This window comes from Pleuronectes platessa, chromosome 14 (assembly GCF_947347685.1).
Source record: "Pleuronectes platessa chromosome 14, fPlePla1.1, whole genome shotgun sequence".
In the NCBI taxonomy this organism is placed as follows: Eukaryota; Metazoa; Chordata; class Actinopteri; order Pleuronectiformes; family Pleuronectidae; genus Pleuronectes; species Pleuronectes platessa.
The window spans coordinates 4,746,427-4,767,147 of NC_070639.1; the positions used below are offsets into that span (position 1 = coordinate 4,746,427).

The window sequence follows — 20,721 nt, forward strand, 5'->3', positions numbered from 1 at the left end:
TGCTACATAGTAAGGATGCACACTGCAATGTATTGAAAGATTTTTAAGCCTTTTAGAGAATAATATTGAGTATAAATCACAATTATAAGAGATTAGATACTGATTTATAATACTGTACATTCATACAAAATAAAAGCAATATTTTTACATGATGCATTAATCCTTGTTAATTACCTAATCTACAGGAAAATGGATATCTGCTAACAGACTCTTCTTTGTGTGTTTGTTTGTTCTTTCTTTGACTGTTTGGTTGTTAGCAGAATGACTCAAAAACTTCTGATTTGATATATGATTTTGTGTAATTTAGAGCGGCTTGGTTGGCTTTAGGTGTGTGTTGGGCCTTAGAGAAGGCATTGTTCTCTGAGTTCCATTCGAGTTGACTGATGATTGATTTTGCGGCTGATCATTGAATGTGTCTGGAGCTTTTTGGAAGGGAAAACAAAGGAGTAGCCACACTGTGGAGTCATCTACAGCCAAGCACCGTTCTGTATGCTGGTAATGGTAATGTGACTGGTACAGGTGTTCTTATAACTGAGGTGAGTTTTACTGTAGAGTTTTACATGTGGATTAAGCAACCAGATGCAATTAGGTACTCTTGCATTTCGTGCATCTCCACAAACCAGGCTAGAAAACCAAACTGGATATTTACTCTAAGGTGTCTATTAACGTGTGTGAGAAATTGCCTGCTCCATATCCTTTCAGGGGGGAACGATGCTCTATATAAGCATGTGTGACCAGAGGGGTCTCTGCAGTATAAAACGTCTCCTGGCTGTGTCCTGTGTTACAGTCAAGGAGTCCTGGTTGACACCCCGCAGCTCTGAAGAGTGTCAGCGCCGGGGTGAGGGAGGGGGTGAATCTGCAGGACTCACCACGCCTCGGTTACGGTTCGGCAAGTTCGTCAGCCATATTGACTGTGTGCACCTCCGGCCGTGGGAGCCTGGCGGAGGAGTCTCCCGCAGCCCGTATCACAGTATCACCGCGTCAGCCCTCGGTGCGCACCGTGTCCGGTAAACGGCGCAGAGGAGGACGGGAAGGTGAAACGCTCTATTTTTACGCGCGGTGGATCTATATAAAGACGCGCAGCCAGCTGGAGGGGGTGACAGTTGGACACATCCTCAGCCGCCGGGCGTTAGAGGTGAGTTTGATCGGCTTCGTCTCCGCCTGCCTCCCGTTAATCCCTTTCAAACCCGGTGTGGCGAGGGAGGGGGGTTATTCTCCTCCTCGGGCTGGTTGTGCCTTTTACGCAAACGCTTTACAGATCCGCGGCGCTTGTAACTTGGACAATACGGACCACCTATCTGAACGGCAGGTTAGCCACGTTCGTGGACCAGACACATCAGCCTCATACCGGCGGACGTCGTGCACGTTACCGGGCGTGAGAGCGGGGTGAATAAAGCGGTGTCACTTCAAATATTACGCAACGGACACCGCGGCAGTCAAGGTAATTAGATGCGGGTCTATTACCCCTCATTGTTTCGAGCTCAGGAGTCTCACACTGTTTACATCTATGCGCAATTACGCGTGCCCGGCTCCTGGTTGTTGGAGCTGTTTTAGCGGCTGTTGGGTGTTTTTACACCTAGAAACATCGCTACTTGTGCCGCAACAATTGTGTCGAGTGTCGCTGCGGGTTTCTTCTGCGACAACGTTTCAAACTTATATGGTGTAGCGGGTGGGAACTCTCCTCTGCTGTCGCAGGTGGCTTCTAGAATGTCAAACCCCGCTATTTGTTGCGCCTCTCTCTCAATTTGCGGCCACTCCACCGCAGTTTGACAGTCGCTGCGGTGATAACACGCATTCTTATTCAGAGCGATTGTACGTTTTGCACGTGAACATCGGTCTTGATTCGAGGCACCTTAGCGCGCCCTCACGTGACGCTCCATCTGGCGCAGACAGATTTCTCCGTCCGCTGCGTCTCAGGCAACTTAACGACTCTTGTTGATTGGCCTCGTTACAAGCCGGCGGAGAGAGTTGATTGGTCATAACCCCTGTCGCTCAAATCCCCTCCTGTTGCCCCTGGCCCCGCCTCCTTCCCGGGGACTAAATTACAGCTCATTTGAGAAGGAGGCTCCGCGTCATGTCATGAGATAGTCCACCTGTACCTGGTTTTAGATTTCTCTCTCTGCCTCATTCAGCTCATAGAGGGTCAGGCTCGTGTTGTCCTGAGCAGACGGCCATAATATCTGTGTTGTTTGTGAGTCTCAAGGCTTCAGGACATTTAAAAAAAATCCAATTAAATATGACTTCTTGCAATTATTCATATGTCAATGTCAGCTTTGTTCTTATAGCTCATTTATTTTTTGGAATATAGGGCACTTTAAGTTACCAACTACCAGTAGATGTTAGCGGGCACCAGCGGATGTTGGGGACATAACCTCAGTTGTGCACTTTGCCATCATCAAGTGTTTTGGCCTTGATCAATGACACAGGCCGAACTTGAGAGTACACTGAGGCTAATGCCAAATCTGACTTGCTAATGGGACAAGATGGAGAATATCCCATGTATATTCTACTTTGCTAATTAATGCCTACCATTAGTTGATGTTATCGGATGTCAGTGACCACCAGCTTAAAACAACTTGGTTGACCAAAGTGTTTTAAAAAGTAAAAGGTATAACAATGCAACAGGCAATATATCATAATACTAATGATAATAAAATACAATCAGCTGGGATAAAGACATTCTCACCTCCAGAACTCAAAGAAGGCCACAGAGAAGAAATGTGTCTTTAACAATGACTTGAAGCTTGCAAGAGAGGAGCCAGATCTAATTTGGAGTCGTATTGCTTCACAAGTTTTGGGCAGCTACTGCAAAGGCTTGATCGCCTCTGGTCTTGAGCCTAGTTTTTAGGAAAATCCTGGCGTAGCAAAAGTTAACAACGAAATGTTTAAATCGATCCTGTAACGAATAGGAAGCCAGTGGACGGAGCGCAACACAATATGGTCCCTCTTTTCATTCGTGTCAGGAGGCGAGCAGCAGCATTTAAGACGAGCTGCAGGCGTTGAATGGATGACTGGTCTAATTCCACATTCAGAGAATTATGGTAATCAAGTCGAGGAGATCTGAAGGCGTAGATCTCTAGACTTTAGGTGGGATATAGGCCTTTGTCTTGGCTAAAAGTCTCCACTGACAGAAGCGAGACCAAACAATGGAGGAATTCTGCTTGTCAAATATGGATCATGAATAAAAAATCAACATTTTAAAATAATGTGGTCACAATCTATAAAACTGAAAATTTCATTCACATAGTGTCGTAGAACATGAACCTTTAAGTTCTTTTTTATTGCCTATCAGAATGAAGTTTTCGTAACCTCTGCCAGGAAGGCTATATTTTCCCCTGTATCCGTTTGTTTGTCAGCAGGATTTCACACAACTATTGAACTAATTTCAATGAAACTTGGCATAGGGAGGGACATGGGCCAAAAAAGAACCCAATACAATTTGGGGTGGATCCAGTACTTTTCTTTCATTTTCTTCCAGCATTGTGACATCAAGCATACTGTATTTTGACATTTTCATAGGTTTCCAATGAATTTTGTAAAAGAAACAAGGCTATTTAGGGGACTAATGTTTAGAAGTGAGAGCAATTTGTTGCAGCTTGACATGTGCACTCTCTTAGTAGCCGCTCCAGTTTTGGAAAGAGGTTTGGAAAAAGGTTGTTGTACACCCAGACCCTTTGGAAGGTTTGTAACGATGCAACATCCATCTATTAAAGAACTCAGGGACAATTGGGCTCAATGCAGAAACACATTGAAGCCGTTTTTTACAAATAAACAGACTCATTAAATTCAGCTCATGAATCTGGACTAATTCTTCACAGAGCAGCTGCCGATGTGAGAGCGTCTGAGGCTTGTTTGCGGTGTCATGGTGTTGGCTGAGCAGCTCCTCAGGCTGAATGGCTAAATCAGTTTGGTTCATTGAGCTTGTTGGAGGAAATCTGTATCTGTGTCTTTGTCCCTCTGAGTTTCTTTCGTGTTTACACTTTTAGTGTTTAGTGAATTTCTTCTTTTTTTTGGTTTCATATTTTTTCTATTCTTTGCTCTATCAGCTTTGTTTACATTCCCAGTCATGTTAAACCCAAAGCAAGAACAATAAAACAAAAGTGAACAAATGCGAAATATCCTTTTATATTTAACCAACGTATGGTAAGAGTGCATGCATGCACCAGTAATTAGTACAGTAGGTCAAAGTTGAACCAAATTCAAAATTTGATTTGAATTCAAATCAAATTTGTAATGTTTATTCATTATTTCCAATTTGAAAATAATGTAATTCAAGTATTTTTCATGAAAACCCAAACTTTTTATATATGACGGTAAACTGTCATACTTTGTATATATTTTCAAATAATAGATTAGTTGAGATGATAATAGATTCATCGATATTAAAAGTAATCCAGAGCTGTTTTTTTAAACTGTGCAGAGTAGGTGTTTGTCTTGGTTGATATCAGTTGGTGCCTGAGAGCAAATACTTGAGTTTCACAGCCCACATCATAGCCAGGTTCGCTGACAGATGCTATCCAGTTTCTCTTTCCATCTCTCATCTCACCGTTACGTCTTCTCCTGCTTCATTTCTGTCACTTTCTTTTCCTGCCTCTGTCATTCCTGTGAGACCCGTCCATGTCCAGAGACGTCATGTGGTCTCAGGTTTAACCTCAGTCCGCCCTCAGTCTTGTGCCAAACACTGAATATCAGCCCACTACATCCTTTTAAGTCGACCTGGATGAGTGTCAGCAGCTCCATGTGAGAGCAGACAGGAGGGATGATGACTTCAGCAGCTGTTCAAACCGGTTTGCTACCTTCTCTTTAGCCAAGTGATATTTATTAGAGTCAATATTGATCCCCTGAATATCAATAATGGTGAGTAAACCAACTAATGGTGGTTGGATTAATCACAAGATAGAAAATAATTATTATCTTATATAAATTTTAGGTTTTCCCAAGGGCAGGGAGTCTGTGGTCATCTGTCATTACCTCCACCAGGATGTTTTCTTTTCACTCTAGTCCGTGTATTTGTTTGTCAGCAGTTTTTTTTTATTACTTTCTTTGACATTGCGAGATTTAGCGTTTTCTTTTCTGCTGTAATGTAGATTAGTCAACCAACCGACATTATTGTTAGTTGTTGTTAAAATTGTTAATTTAAAAGCCAACAGTGGTCAAAATGGTTTTAAAAGTGTTCCAGCAGAATATATCCAAAGAAGGGATGTTGTATTTATTCCAAAAATCAAGTTCTAAAATTATTGTTCAAATATATTTGTGAGGGGATTGTCCGCTTAGGACGGCTTTGTTTGCATTTACGTAACAAACTGATGTAACATTAGTGGCTTAAGGCCGGCGCATGCTTATGCAACTGCGTCGGCGGCTTTTCACGCAGCTGTGTCGCAGGATTCTTAGTCATTCATGCTTCCCCAACCTTCCCCAAGCGTTGCGCGTCTTACAAAGCAATTCCCGCCAGAACACTAGGCGGAATAATGTTTTTTTTCGAAGACGACCTTAGAGACACCTTCTTTCTTCTTCGTCGATTGTTTATTTACATAGCCACTGAGGCTCCTTGTAGCCTTTTTCTGGCGGACAAATCCGCCAGTCAGTGACGGGTTATACAAGTGATCATACTACCGGATCTCTTCTGCCAAGTGCTCTTCTATTTGGTCCGTATTCGTTCTTCTAAATCTTCCGTGATTTCTGCCGGTATTATGGGGCATGAAACCGGAAACTAGACTCCGGACAGGATGTAGTAAGCAGACCAATCACAGGCTTGCGGGCTGCGTGAGGCTCGCGTCGCTTTGTCGTATAGTTAGAAAAATTGGGCGACGCACGTAAGCACGTAAGAAGAGATACATAAGCACGTAAGGGGCCCGGAAGGGCTCTTGCGGTCCCGTGAAAACGCAGAAGCATGCGCCGGCCTTTAGTGGTCACATATATGAAAAAGTATCATAGGCAAACCTTTTCTTCTTCTTCTCTTTTATTCGGTGGGAGTAAGGAGGCTAACAAAATATTAGCTTCCTGCCGGCAGGTAAACTGCTTTCGCATTGGAGTTCAACTGTAGTGAACTTTGACCTGCAATATTAATTTGGCAATAACATTGTGTGACCTTGCTCTTACTTAACGGATAAGTCAAGAGGGCACGCAATAGGTCAAGCTGACAGTTTGAGATCACATCAGCTCATGATCTCTGCTGGATCACGATGTGCTTCTGACAGTCTGATGAGATCCTGGACTGCATGTTTTAAAAGTTGAGGTCATTACAGTTCCAATTTGAGCTTTCACACCATATTCGAATGATATTTGAAATTCGAATAAAAACTGCAATAGTAACTTAAAAATAATGGTCAGTGTTTGTAGCAGTACTTGGAACAAATGAGCCCCTGAAAGTTATGAAATGTGAGAATTAAAAAAGCTTAAAGAATGTCGTGATAACATGGGATCCACTGGAGTGTTTGTACAGAACCAGAGTAGCAGTCCTTTAAGTGTCAACATCCGTTTGCAGCGTGTTTGTTTGTGGTTTCATGGGTCGCACCCTGCACCGACCATTTGTGCTGTTCCACAAACACTCGCCTCCTTTACACTGGATGACAAATCCCCTCACACTCGTGTTGTACAAGGAAAGCCTTGTTGTCAAGAGGAGCAGCTGGTACAGTTTCCTGCTGTTGTAACAGCTGTTGGAGTGTGTGTGTTTGTGTATGTTTGTGTGTCCTCTCTTGCACTTTAATTATTAGATGTTGTCGACTCTCAAAACACGCATGTAATTAAATAAAAAAATTCCTCTTTCGAAGAAGCCATGGACAGCTTCGTTATCATCTGTTAGGTTCGTTCTTTATCTTTAACATATCTTAAAACATAATAATGGTTTAGAAATTAAATCGCAAGAAAAGAAGCAAATTTGTGTTTGTCTTCAATTCCATGTAACTAGTCTCAACACTTTAGAATACAGTAAATACAATTATCCAGTATTCCACATTTCTATGATAAAATAGAACAAGTTTTTTTCCCCACAAATTGAAATGAACTTAAATACACATACAAATTAATCAGTCAGCAGAATGTACACATTCAGCGACACACAATAATAAAAACATGAATATATGAACCTGTGTATTATTTGAATAGTTTAGTATTGAATGCACAATAGGGGTATTGGGTAGCTATGTTTATACATGGCACTAGGCCCAGTTTAATATAAAACACAATTTTATAAAATATATATAGTAGGGGTCCCTGCTCAATCTCTCCATCAGTTTGGGGGGCCTTGGCCTGAAAAACGTTGAAGACCCCGGTCAAGACCCTCTGAAAATTAAGGTGGGTTGAGCTTTTGTGCTCTCTCTCCACGTGAGCATTGACCTGGAAGCTGTGACAGTTTCACTGAGTGAAGGGACACACACACACACACACACACACACACACACACACACACACACACACACACACACACACACACACACACACACTTTGAAGGCTTATACATCCACATTACATAGCAGTGGGCTGCTTAACAGAGCAGACCTGTGTTCTTTTGGCTCCAGATGCTTTCAGCTACAGCGCACACAAGTCACCCTTAAGTGTGTGTGAGTGTGTGTAGGCCAAGGCCTCATGTGTTTTAAAGCCATGCAGAAGCACTAAAATCGATTACATTTTGTAGATTGTTATCGCTCTCAACTTGCAGCTCGGAGGACTAAGCTGATGTTATTGGTTCTGACCATTCACAGAAGAACCAACATAGACAATTTTTTACATGTTAACGTCAGCGCACAGGTTAGAGAGATCCGGTGTGAAGGTGAAAAAGGAAAGAGACATTTCGTCCGCAATATATTTGAAGTCACAATATTGACTTAAAAATTGTGTTGCGTAAACGAATTAAGCCCCAAATGGTTTCTTCTGATCCGAAGCAAAAACCTCCATGACTGACTTGGTTCTCTCCAGGTAATGAAGGAAATCAGTGAAAATGTTTTTAGTCAACTCATTATTTTAGTATTCTCTGTCTCGCCTATCTCCTGGCTGCAGGAATATGGGTCAAGGTACCCTGTGAATTCTTATATGCTCTGACGCCTGCTCACGCTTCCTTCCATTAATCTTCTGCTCTGCTCCTCGCCCTCCCTCTGTCTTCCTCCATTGTTAAGGTGAAATGGAAAGAAGCAACTCAAGAAAAGGAGATATAGCGCTAGAGGAAATTGCACTGGGAGGCCCGGCTGATAAACTCATTGTAGGCTGCTTATTTTTCAGTTCCTTTTAAGATTTTGTACCTTTTAATTAAGAGAGAACCCTAACCTCTGAAAAAAGGTTAAACCTGCAAGTCTGAGGTTGAACATTGAACTTAAATTGCTTGCACAATTCATAAGATTAATTTGATGTATAAAGAGCTTTTGTTATGACGCTATTGAAGAAAATGTCATCACCATAATCATCGTTATCATTTTATGGCCTGACCTGACAAATGATTCTGATTCAATCTACTGATCCACTGAGACAATTCTAATCAAATTGTTCCGGTTTCACTAGTGAGACTGAACAGTTCATGTTTACGTCTCAAGCTTGTCCCGCCCTTACTTACTAGCTCATTAGCTCCATCGCTGGCGTGGAATGAATCCTGGGAAATACAGTAAGTTGGTACGAGAAGGATCCTTCGTTGCTTGGGAATGGAAGGATGCATTTCTCGCATTTTCTAAACTGGACAGCAGCTTTGACACCATCGGCCTCTAAACTAGCCTCTGAAGGATTCAGCCCTTGAATTGGGACGCAGCTACTGTCACCACATCATCACAGAGTTGCCTCTTAAACATGGTTACCATGGTAATGGCAAGTACTGTCCTCGTGCTTGAACTACTTACCGTGCAAATGGAAGTGTAGAGAACTTATAAATGACAATCCTGGGTCAGTGAAGCTTTGTGTATTTTAGAATGAGGCAGCTCTGATTGCGGTTACAATCAAAGAGTCGTCTTCCAGGCCTCATACACTTTGAGGATTTGACCCCTCAAGAACATTGATGGGGGGCAGTGGGGTCTCACTAACTTGTGCATTCATTTGCAGGACTCGCCACTCAGTTACTCTATGTGGCACTTCAAAGTGAACAAGAATAATGTGAAAGAAAGAATTAGGACGGAATTAGGTCACTTTCCTACAAAGTCTTTTCCTAAAGCTCTCTGATGTGATTATAAAACGTGCAGTTTGCCTCAAGAACATTTAATGTATTTCAAATATTTAGAAATCCCCTTCCTCTGCCTGGGAGTATAATTCTGACAGAAATGGAAACATAGAAGAGTTAAAGAAGCATTAAGAAATCTTTGATGTGGGAGTTTTTTAACACTACAGTCGCCAAAGGGCTGCTCATTGTGGAAACTGTTGTGTTTCTCTATAGTTTTAAGGTCTCACAAATTAAATTGAATTAAATCGATTTGTATGAAGTGCTCAGTTCTGAAGTAAAGTTAATTGTGTGTAATTAATATAGTTGGTATCACATTTATAAGTTCCTGGCATAAGCAGAGAAGCTAGTGATCATTATGTCCATCAACCCGTCCATACTGAAATCTTTTAGTTTCAGAGCAGAATCCCAAAAACCATTTTGAATATTTTCATGAAGCCTCATACACGTACTTGTGTTAATAATCAGTGAGTGAAGTGGTGGAGTAGTGAAGGGATGCCTTCTGATATTTTGAGTTTGCCTGGATTCATCATCTCTTGATGACTCTTGTTGGACACAAGTTCATACACAAGGACAAAATACATGCTTTAATATGTTTGTAGCAGAAATTATTGAAGCACTTATTATTATCCATTTCTCTCTCTATAATTTGCTCCTCCGCTTTCTGTCTTTTTTGGACTCAACATTTCTCATCACTCTTTCCCAGACTGCGAATCGGCATGTTGTGTTTTGACGTACACTCTGATGCATATTTGTTTGTTTATGTGTTGACATTGGTGCATTTGTCTTTGTTTGTTGTCTCTCAGGTGCTGGTGCCCCGTAGGGAGGCAGGAAGACGGAGGGGGACTTCATTGCAGTTTCTCAGAATCAGGGGACGGTTGGAGAAAAAGGAGAAAGATGCCTAAACCAGTGAGTTTCTAATTCTATAGCTACATTCCTGCGACTACTGATGTTCTTAATTCCCACAAGGTTTGCTCACCTATCTGCGGAATTCCTCAGAATCAGATGTGGCTCCTGGGAGTTATAAGCAAGAGGTGCATTTAGCCAATTTAATGAGAAAAAACTGCTTTATGATCATATCACAACATAACACCCTTCTGTGTAATTACTAGATTGCAGCATCTGCACTATTGGTGATTCTAAGAAACTGATACTGCAGTTAAAACAAAACTTCCCCTCTAGTTACTTTCAGGAAAATCTCAGGAGTTTCATGTATTTAGGCAGCTTCAGTGTTTTTGATTGCATTCTTCTTCTTTAACCATTTTATTTGAACTTATGTATTGGCTGGTGTGGCACAAACAAAATGTAAATACTCTTCTCTGCAAGTAAAGAAGTCAAGAGTGAGAAAAAGGCGGAAATAGATAGGTTAATTTAGGTTTTGCGTTAAACGTTTACTCAGTATCGGGGAAGTTATGTTTTCACCCCTGTCTGCTTTAGTCGGTTGGTTTGATTGTCAGCTAAATTATGCAAAAAATACTACACGGATTTCCACAAAACTTCCTGGAAGGACAAGAGGAATCCATAACATTTTCCTCAATTACCCCGGAAATATTTCATGAATCTTGAGTAAATAAATTCATGCTTGCTTGGACTGATATCCATGAGTGTGTGCGGTTTGGTGCTGCTTCGTTGAAATGAAGGTGCCTGTCGGAGGTCTGTGCCTAACTGAATGTCATTCTAGTTTAGTAGTAAACTGATCATAGGCATGAAGTCTCCAGAAAAGTATTTTAACAGCTTTAAACTACAGCAATTATTTTATTCTTCATGACATTCGAGGCAATCCTGCGATTAAAAACATGAACTGTAGTATTATTGTTTTCTACTGACTGCAGCTACAATAATCAGTTTGGTTAAGATGGTCACAATAACTGCAGAGCTCCATTCAAACCACACCCTTTATTTGACCTCAGGACTCAAGAGGTTTTTGGCTTGAGGTAAAGGTTGACTGTAAGTTCAGGATGGGTTTCAGGCTCATGAAAAACAGATAAGAAAGAAATAGAAATAACCCATTGTTCTTTATTCCTGAAGTGCGGCCCCTCATGCATGCCAGCCTGGAGTCTTTGCATCAGCTCTCCCAGTCAGAAGTGATCTGTCACAGGGGTGTACGGAGCATTTGGGAACACATAGACACACACAGTCACACAGACACACAACAGTCGGTCACTTTGTGGAACTGTCCTGTCGATTGAAAGGAGCAAACACAAAGAGGTCTTTCTCTGCTCTATTTTTGGACAGAAGGACACTGGGAGCTTTCATGTTGCTCTGACACAGACTCACAAACATACAAACACGCACACAGCCTGAGTTTGCACTGCAGCTTAAATAACAGGATTATAGTCTGATGCTTTTTAGAGCTTATTGTCCCTTTTATTATATTACCTTTATGATATTTTCACCTTGGAAACAGGAGCATGAATCTTGTCAAAGGGTTTGTCCACTGTATTGTTTCCAAGTCAGTAAACTGATGTCAAATTATTTCTACAAACATCTTCTTGATTAAATTAAAGACTGTTACGACACAGATGAAACTAATTCCATTTAACTATTTAATGCTCAGAATTATGATTGAAAAGGACTTTGGATCTTTTAATTTAGCATTTTTATATATCGCACTTGAAGAAAGAAACTCCTTTAAGATGCTCCTCTTTTTAGCAAAAGTGGTAAATGTTTGCAGTTGCAGAACAAGTCGCTTTTAAAAACTTTATATACTCTATATTTTCACTTCAATTTTATTTAACATCCCTAGATGGAGAGTATTTGACATAAATTCAGTTTCAGTGGATAGAAAAATTTATCATTTAAGCGAATCAATGTCTGACTGTAAACCTCCACTTGCAATAGTTAAAAAAAGAGTGCTAGAGGTCAGTGAAAACGAGGAGGCGTGTGGTCGCAGGGTGTTTACAGTCCTGCTGTCTGTACGTGCTGGCTGCATCCACATCTATCTGCACGTAGCCAGCAGTTACACTGAGCCCCTGCTCCATCAATCTCAGTAATGGGGAATTAGGCCAGGTCCAATTCCTGGAAAGAGACCAGGGACATGTGATGGGAATAAAAAAACGAATGAAAGGATTGGAAGTGAAGAGAGTGAGAGAGAGAGTGTAATGGAGATGGAAAGAGGAAGATGAGAAATGAAAGGAAACGATGGAGCAGCTTATAATAAAGAGAAAGAAGGGGCAGAGAAGGAGGGAGGTTTTAAACGGCTTTTAAAAAGGTCCAGTGCTTTTTGACCTTGTGTCCGGTCACAGCTAAAAAAAACATGAAAATCATTCAAATGGAGCCTATTGGCTATTATCTGATGATTAATTAACATCTGGGTCAACAGCCAATATCTTGGGATGTCAGGTGTAGACAGTGGAAGTCTGGGCTAACACTTTGTCCTCTGTACACACACAATACAATTACATATTTGCTTATCTCTATTAACACCTATCATCATATGGTTTTGTATTTATATATCGCTTTTCTAGTCTTGATGACCACTCAAAGCTCTTTTCATACAGTGCATCTATTAGCAGCACTTTGTGGTTCTATGATAGCCAAATCAGGGTTCAGCATCTTACCCAAGGACACTTCGGCATGCAGATGGGGAAGACGGGGGATCAAACTACTGACCTTCAAGTTAGAGGACGACCGCCTATCCCTCAGCCACAGCCGCCGAATGCAGATAAATTAAAAGGCCAATAAGCGATGCAGTTCTTTTCATTTATTCCAAGTCTTTTGCTTGACACAAGGACTGTTTACCTGCGGGCAACCACAGCCTGCTCAAATGTGATTGGTCAAACTAGAAAAGGAAACGAGAAGGCCTCCAACTCCAAAACCTTGTCCCTCGCCTCCTGATTCTGCACATCGCCATCCCCTCTCTCATACAGAGTGCTATGCATTTAAGATTTAGATTTTGCAAAGGGATTTAACTGTGTTGTGTCTGATAAGAACCCATGCTAAGAAGTCAATAAATTGAATCAGAGAGGAACAGATGAAGGGAAGATGTGGAGATAAGAGACACAGTCGTGTGGATGGACAGATGGAGAGAAAATTCATAGTGATGAAGAAGTGAAGCTCAGATTATTGAAACGCACTGAAGGGAAGAAGAAAAAAAGGACATAGAGGGATAAAGGAGATTTGGAAGAGGACTGATTGACAGGTACTTTGTTCATATCAAGCCGAGAAAAACGACACCGAGTCGCCCTCGAGGGGAACTCCCACTCTGGTTACTGGGGGCTGAACATTAACATCAGGCCTTGCATTCAGACAATAAACACATCAGCCCTTTCACCGCTCCTGTGCATTCTCTGGTGTGATTTCTGCCATTGAAAATGCCAAAATGTCACGTTGGATAAAGATCTAAAGCTGAGTGGCCCCTGTAGGGGTGCTTCTTACCATTGAACACATGAGGTAAGGAAGAGTGCATTAGAATCACAGGAACGAAACGTAGAGATGGAAAACAGAAAGAGCAGGTAAACAAAGAGAGTCTGTTTTGTTGTCTTCCTAAAAGGAAAGACGGACGATAAGCTTGTTAGCCTCAGGTGGGCCATTAAAAAGGTAGTCTGGACCCTAACCCTGCCTGAGGCTGTGTTTTAATGGTGTGTCTGTGTGCTCCATACACCCCTAACACAACATGCGTTTCCCCTGGTATACACGTCTTTTTCATGTTGGTCAAAATGGGGGTTGTAGCCTACAGAAGGGCTCTGTGTCAGTGGCTATACCAGATAGAAGCAATCTTATCTTTACCTCCTATTTCACCTTAGGTGTGTTGTTAATAAATGCATTGAAGCTATTCTCACTTTTAGCAATGGAACTGCTTTGATTTTCTGGCTCTTGAATATAATATTACAACTGAACTAAATTGTAAGATCCCAGCCTCAAAGGAACATTTGTTGCCTACCGAGCCTTGTCTATTTCATTTTCCTGCAGTTTTACACAGCAGCTGTAGGAAATCTTGCTCTCGACATAGAGGTCAGAGGTCAGGTACAGAGCAACACCATTGAAACTGCTGCAAAATTGTTGGCTGGTGGAATAGGTGAAAGCAACTTTTGGGACCTTAATAAAAAATATATATATATTCTGGACTGATCTCTTGGTGTTTGGAGTCAATGTCTGAAGAGAAAATCTAACAAACCTTGTATTATTAGGGTTTAACACAAGACAACGAAAATATGACTGACTTTCCTTGAAGTTAGGTAAAGATCATGAGGAACAGTTAGGTCTGTGGCCCCTGCTGTTGTTTCAGACTCCATTCAGTAATACATCAAGCAGACTGGCCCTTATACGTGTACACAAAGCTTCTTAGAGGAGAAAGGACAAACAAAGGAGCCTCGGGGGAAATAAAAAAGAGCAAACATAGAGAATCATTCTGACCATTCAGCAACACTCACCCTGAGGGGATTCAATGTTGCTGGAGAATCCTTTAAAAGATGTATTGATTTCCAGTATGTTTTGGTGAGTGTATGTTAATGCCCGTCGGCACTGTGAGTATGTATGTGCATGAGTATAGATCTGTGTTTGCCCATGTTTCACAGAATACAATAAACGTTTCACAATTCTATCATGATACCTGTCTGCTTGCATAAAGAGTGATATTTGAGCACTTGGGTCTGTTCGGTGTCTGCATGTGTGCGTGTGCACATGCATGCATCAGATCGGTTAATCCAGGGTACGAGATGTGGTGGGACATCGTACATTATTGATTTATCGCTGCGTTTTGCACATGTTGCCCGTCCTGGTGTCCCTGGGGGCCAGGGGCTGGTGGGGGTGGGGGGGAGAGGGAGGGAGGCTTTAAATATTTCAGAGGGCCATTTTCATTTATATAATGGGAATTATCCAAGTCACTAAAACTAATTAGAGGGAGGGTGTGAAGTTCACCCCCCCCCCTCCCATTCAGCCCCTCCACCTCCGCTTTTAACCTCAACTAAATTCAAGTCACTGCTTCATTGGAATGTTTTAAAAATAGCTGCTCTGCCAGAGCATCGGGATGAAACATTAACAACTAGACCCACACATGATTCATAACACAGAGATTTACTGACTGTAAATCTCTGTGTTGGTTTTTCATGATGCAGACTTTAAGAAAATAATGCTGAATAATACTTTAAATGACAGTAACACGTAACATGGCAATGTCTCAGTGTCTCAAGCAATGGCCCGGGTGGCTGTGGCTCAGGAGGTAGAAAGGGTGGTGCACTAACCAGGTCTGTGTTAGATCCCTGGCTCTCCCACTCTGAATGCCGAAGATACTGAACCCCGGCCGTGCTGACTATGCATGAATGATGCTCGATAGAAAAAAGGAGACTCCATATAAGCACTGTATGATGGAATACAATTTGTTATAATAATGCGTTTATTAATAGAAGACTTTTCAAAATCTATGTTACAAAGTGCTTTACAAGGGCAGCAAAATAAAACAGACCGGTCATAAAATAATTAGCACAGCAAAAATTAAGGAATCACAAATATTATATAAATATGACATATAAAGGCAATATTCATTTAAAAGAACTCTAAAAGGCATACAATTATTTTAAATAAATTTTTAACAATTAAATAAAATAAAAATAGAATTGAAATTCAGGTCAAATTCGAAAAGGCTCTCCGATAAAAGAATGTATTAACAAGGGATTTACTGTAAAGTGTTTTGAGTGGTCGATAAGACTGGAGAAGAACGATATAAACACCATTATACTATTTCTTGTTGGTGTGGAGGAACGGTATTAGCCTGCACTGACCTCTGACTTCCATTTAATCTAACAAACGATGTGCACCAACTGCGACCTTGACATTGTCACCTGCCATCAGTGTTCCACCTCACTAATGTGCTTGTAACTGTGCAGATTCCAAAACCCTGTGGAAAACAAAAACCGATGATCAACAGAATCATTCCCAAAATTGTTCATTGTCAAGCGTCCTAACACATTTGCTTATTTCAGGATTTGCTGCAGCGTTATTGATATCCAGCCCCGCGATGTTTGAAATAATCAATGTCTGTTCCAACCTCAGAAGAAAAGCTAAAATCTTTGTGAAATATAGTAACAGGATTTTTAAACATCACGATTTAGGTAATTCTTCCAACCAGTCACATCGATGATTAATAAGATGAGATGCATCACAGTTGGTTTGTTTCAACTTATAATTAGGAAGATCTGGGGATTCTGGGCGGTTGGTTTGAGAAACTGTTTGAGAACGTAGCCTTATGGAAGTCTTTCACTACTTTATTGCTCATACAACTTAGTGTCTTTGAGAAAGATTCTCCTTATCACTCATCATCTTGCTTGAAGATGTAATTTCTTCTCAACTGATCGATGACTTGTCTCTCTTTCGTGCTTGATAACGCACATTGAGTTTGAAAATACAAACAGCTATTAAAAAATAAAATAAAGAAATCAACTCAAAGCACTAAGAATACATTCAGACCTAAGGACAGCGGAGGTGGTAGAGTGGTCCTGGAGCTGAAAAGCGAAGTGGTAGGAAAGTGGAGAGGAGGAGAGGTGGAGAGCACTAAAATGAGTGAAAGTGAAGAAAGAAGTGCCAGAGAGGATATGCTGAGTGGAGGAGGTTGTAAAGGAAAACGTGAAGATGGCAGTGTGGCCCGGGTTGCCTTTAAAGCTTCTGTTAACCAGCTTATACCAACAGCTTTTAATTATGGCTGTCTGAGTCTCTCTATCACACTCGTACACACAGAGTCCACAGGGGGGCTGTAAGTGTGGGCAGCCTCTGCCTGCACAGTGCACACCCTAACCCACTATGTAGCCGTCACTACTCGTTATGAATGACATGGAGGCTGGTGAACACAGTCAGTCAATCAGAGACAGACACGCACGTTTTCGAACAAGTTGCCGACCTAAACTCAACACACAACCACCAGACTAAAACGCTCTTATTGTCTTATGAGGGACTGCAGTATCTGAGACGTATGGTGTCTTCAGAGGAAATAATACTTCAAAGTCAAGATACCATGAAATGTTGTAAAGAGGGAACCCATTATCTATTGGTGTGGATACGGATCAGGGGGTGGATCCAGACTGTGATCTGGATTGACTCCATATTGATTTGCTCCTCCTTGCTCCTGCCTTGCCACTATCGCTCTCTCTCACACAAACAAACACACACCCACACACACACACCCACACACCCACACACACACACACACTGGGAGGGGTGTGTGTGAACTGACGTACGGCACCTGAAGCATATGTTAATACCAGCTTTGAACATGGCCTTTAGATTCTGGCCACTTTTGCTCTATACTCTGATTTGTGACTCAAATATGATTCAGTGAATCTAAACTGAAAAACTCAAATTGACAAACACAATTAACAGGCATTTGGAAACTGATTTTACTGCAGTTTTATTGTTTACCTCCTGTTTACTCTGTGTGGATCAGCTTATAGCTCACCTCAGCAGGGGTCAATCCGCTCACCATGTCGTCCTGTCAAGTGTGTAAATCCCTCTTTACTGTGTCCGCGAGGCTTTTTACTAAATGACATTAAAATCAGCCAGAAGTGAGTTGCTATGGAAACCTTATCAGACAGAGCAGAGACGTGTGCCGGTGTTTAAGTAAAACGTTGCCACATTGTGTGAGCATGTGTAAAAGAACCACATGGCGACGCTCCCGTATACACTCAGATGTTTGTGTGTCACTGAATTGCACAAACACACACACACACACACAGCAGTGACCATATGGTTGTGTTCACATACTCTCCTGACATCTACTGTACAACATCATATGTAGCTCAAACTCACAAACAAGTCTTTGAGCTAAACCAAGGAATCTCCCTCATTGGACATTTTATATAAGTTGAGCTACAAGAACAGACACACTTCAACAATAAGCAGCTTTGAATTGACAGCAGTTAATAATAGTAAACATGGTTCACTTAGTAACACGGTGTTTGTTATGCTGCTGCTGCATGAATTAATTTAATTATCCAAAGGAAGGGAATTTCTCTTAAATTAATCAATTATATGGTAAATGGCTATAGACCATCAAAAATAGCAAAAATAAGGAAAGTATGAGAACATAACCACATGGTGTGTGTGTGTGTGTGTGTGTGTGCGTGTGTGTGTGCGTGCATATCATCTTTGTGTGTATTTTTCAGGTCAGTGGATCTGTCTGTGTGTCTGTGAGTCTACTCACAGACACACTTTTCCGTTTTTTATGATTGATGCAGTGTTCACCTCAGGCATTATCTGTCTGCCTCCCTCTCTTTCACTCTCTTCTATCTCTCACACTCTTTATCTCCCTCAGTCTCCCTACGTCCATCAGGGTTATGTGAGGACATTGTGAGGTGGCTTCAATGCGGCTAGGTTTGCTTGCTGCCGACCACCACAGCACCATCTATTGTATTACACCTGCAATGGGGAGTGAAGGGGGAAATGCACACACACACACACACACACACACACACACACACACACACACACACACACACACACACACACGCACACACACACAAACACACCAACTGTGCATAAGTATGTGTGTGTTTGTGGTTTTGGTTTTATTCAAGCTCTGCTGCAACAAAATAGACACACACTCACAATACAGAATACATAAGTTAACGTTTTTGAATTTAACTGAAATTCTTCTCGACTGGTTTCGTATTTTTGCAGTGGAGCGGCACTAGACTTCACCTCACTGCTTCCTTTCCCAGTGGCAGGAAAACATTTTTTATTTTTTTCATCATGAATAATTTAGTACGTGCCATTATTTGGGATTCGGGGGTTGTTGTTGCACAAACAAAAGACATTAAACGAAAGGATGAAAAGAGTTTACTGAGTTGAGGTAGTAGCCCAAGAATGAATGGAAATGGTACTTTCTGCATTGATATGAATGAGATCTGATAGATGAACAATATTGTGATAAAGTCTTAACACAACAGCTTGTGAAATTTCTGTGATCATAAATAAATTGTCCAGTCAAGAGAAGGCAAGGAATGTATTTATTTCGCAACCTACAGTTTTGCAGCAATGAAAATCAGAAAAAAACCCAGGAAGAGAACATATTTTACTGTAAAGACATGGGCCTTGTTATGGGCCACAGTCCTGTGCAATGCTGTGATGTATTTTTATAATTAATTTATCCATTATTTTGCTCCAGTTGTTTGATGCATTTTCTTCTTTTCTGCAGATCAACGTGCGCGTCACCACCATGGACGCTGAGCTGGAGTTTGCCATCCAGCCCAACACGACAGGCAAACAGCTCTTCGACCAGGTAACGCAATACATGAACACACACGTCAATCACATTCGGTCTTGTGAATTCAACGTCACCATTGGCCATTGCCCACAACGCTCACTCGCTCCTACCAATGGAGTGCGAGCATGTGCATGACTGTGAGCAACATGATGTTCAAGAAACAGCCTCCTTTCAAACTTGGTATTTGAACGTGAACTCTGTGACCAGCTGGAAGAATCACGTTGTTTGTTATTCTAATGAAAAGTAATACTGTGTGTGTGTGGGTATGGGTGTGCGCACCAGTGGGGGCCTGGATGGTTCTGGGTTGGTACTGGTTCTGTACAGAGATGACACACAAAGCAGTCTTTGTCTAATTTGGGGCTTTTAGGAGACTGTGTGTGTGTGTGTGTGTGTGTGTGTCTGTACTTTCTGCTCACTAAAGGGTAGTTTTCAGAGTTGTTTCATGTAAGGCAGTAAAGGTTTGTTAAAGTTTTAGTGACATCAGGGAGGAGGCAGCATTAAGGGCTGATCAGGCTACATCCACTCAGTTTATATTCTAATCTTTTTTAGTTGGTTGGTTTGTTAGCCAGCAGGATTTCACAAATGCTACTCTGCAGATTTTCTGGGAAATTGGTGGAAGGATGGGACATGGGGCAAGAAAGAAGCTGTTAGATTTCAGTGGTGTGGGAGATTCAAGGATCTTGATGAAAATAAATCCGGCATATTAAGGGAACTGATATCACGTTTGTGAAATTTGGTGCAGGTTGAATTCAAGGAGACTGTTGTTCCTCGGTGTCGCTCTATTCACCTCCATTCTCTTACTGCTTTTGCTCTTTAGTCTGCGTTATACTTTGAGCTCAAATCACAGAAGTATTGTCATGTGAATGCTAGAATGCTCTATAATGACTTTATTAATAGAGCACACACACACACACACACACACACACACACACACACCACATCTTCTGACTTCTTCACTCTCTGTCTGTGTTACTCTCATACATATCTTCTTTCTATCTTTGAAACACAAACACACACACACACACGGGAGCGGCTGACTCACAAGATCTGAATGTTTCAGTTTTCTGTGTCCTTTTGTAGTCATAGCAACCAGCTGTCAAATGTCCAGTGTTGTAAGCGCACACACTCACATGAACTGTGTTACAAGTGAATCTGATGATGATGGTTATTTCCCTGTTTATGTTTATTATATACTTATTATTTATATGGATATGACCGTCTTTGTGTGTTCAGCATATATAAATATCTCTCATCCATTTTTTGTCCAATATCTACTTGTAGATATTCCTCCTGGTACTTAATAGAGTTGGTAACACAAGATAATATATTTGATGTAGATTTAGGGATTCAGAGGTTTAGGGTTTAGAGATGTTCCGAAATAAAATATCCCAATAAGTCA

General features: G+C 41.4%; 1 protein-coding gene across 1 annotated transcript in view; it reads left to right on the forward strand.

The window, feature by feature from the left end:
• Positions 1 to 912: 912 nt before the first annotated feature.
• Positions 913 to 20,721, forward strand: part of LOC128455891 (radixin) — a 30,321-nt gene continuing 10,512 nt past the window's right edge. The window contains exons 1-3 of the mRNA XM_053439845.1: positions 913 to 1,135; positions 9,937 to 10,039; positions 19,254 to 19,337. Coding sequence (XP_053295820.1) covers positions 10,028 to 10,039; positions 19,254 to 19,337 — 96 coding nt within the window. The 5' untranslated portion in view covers positions 913 to 1,135; positions 9,937 to 10,027. The remainder of the gene's footprint in view (positions 1,136 to 9,936; positions 10,040 to 19,253; positions 19,338 to 20,721) is intronic.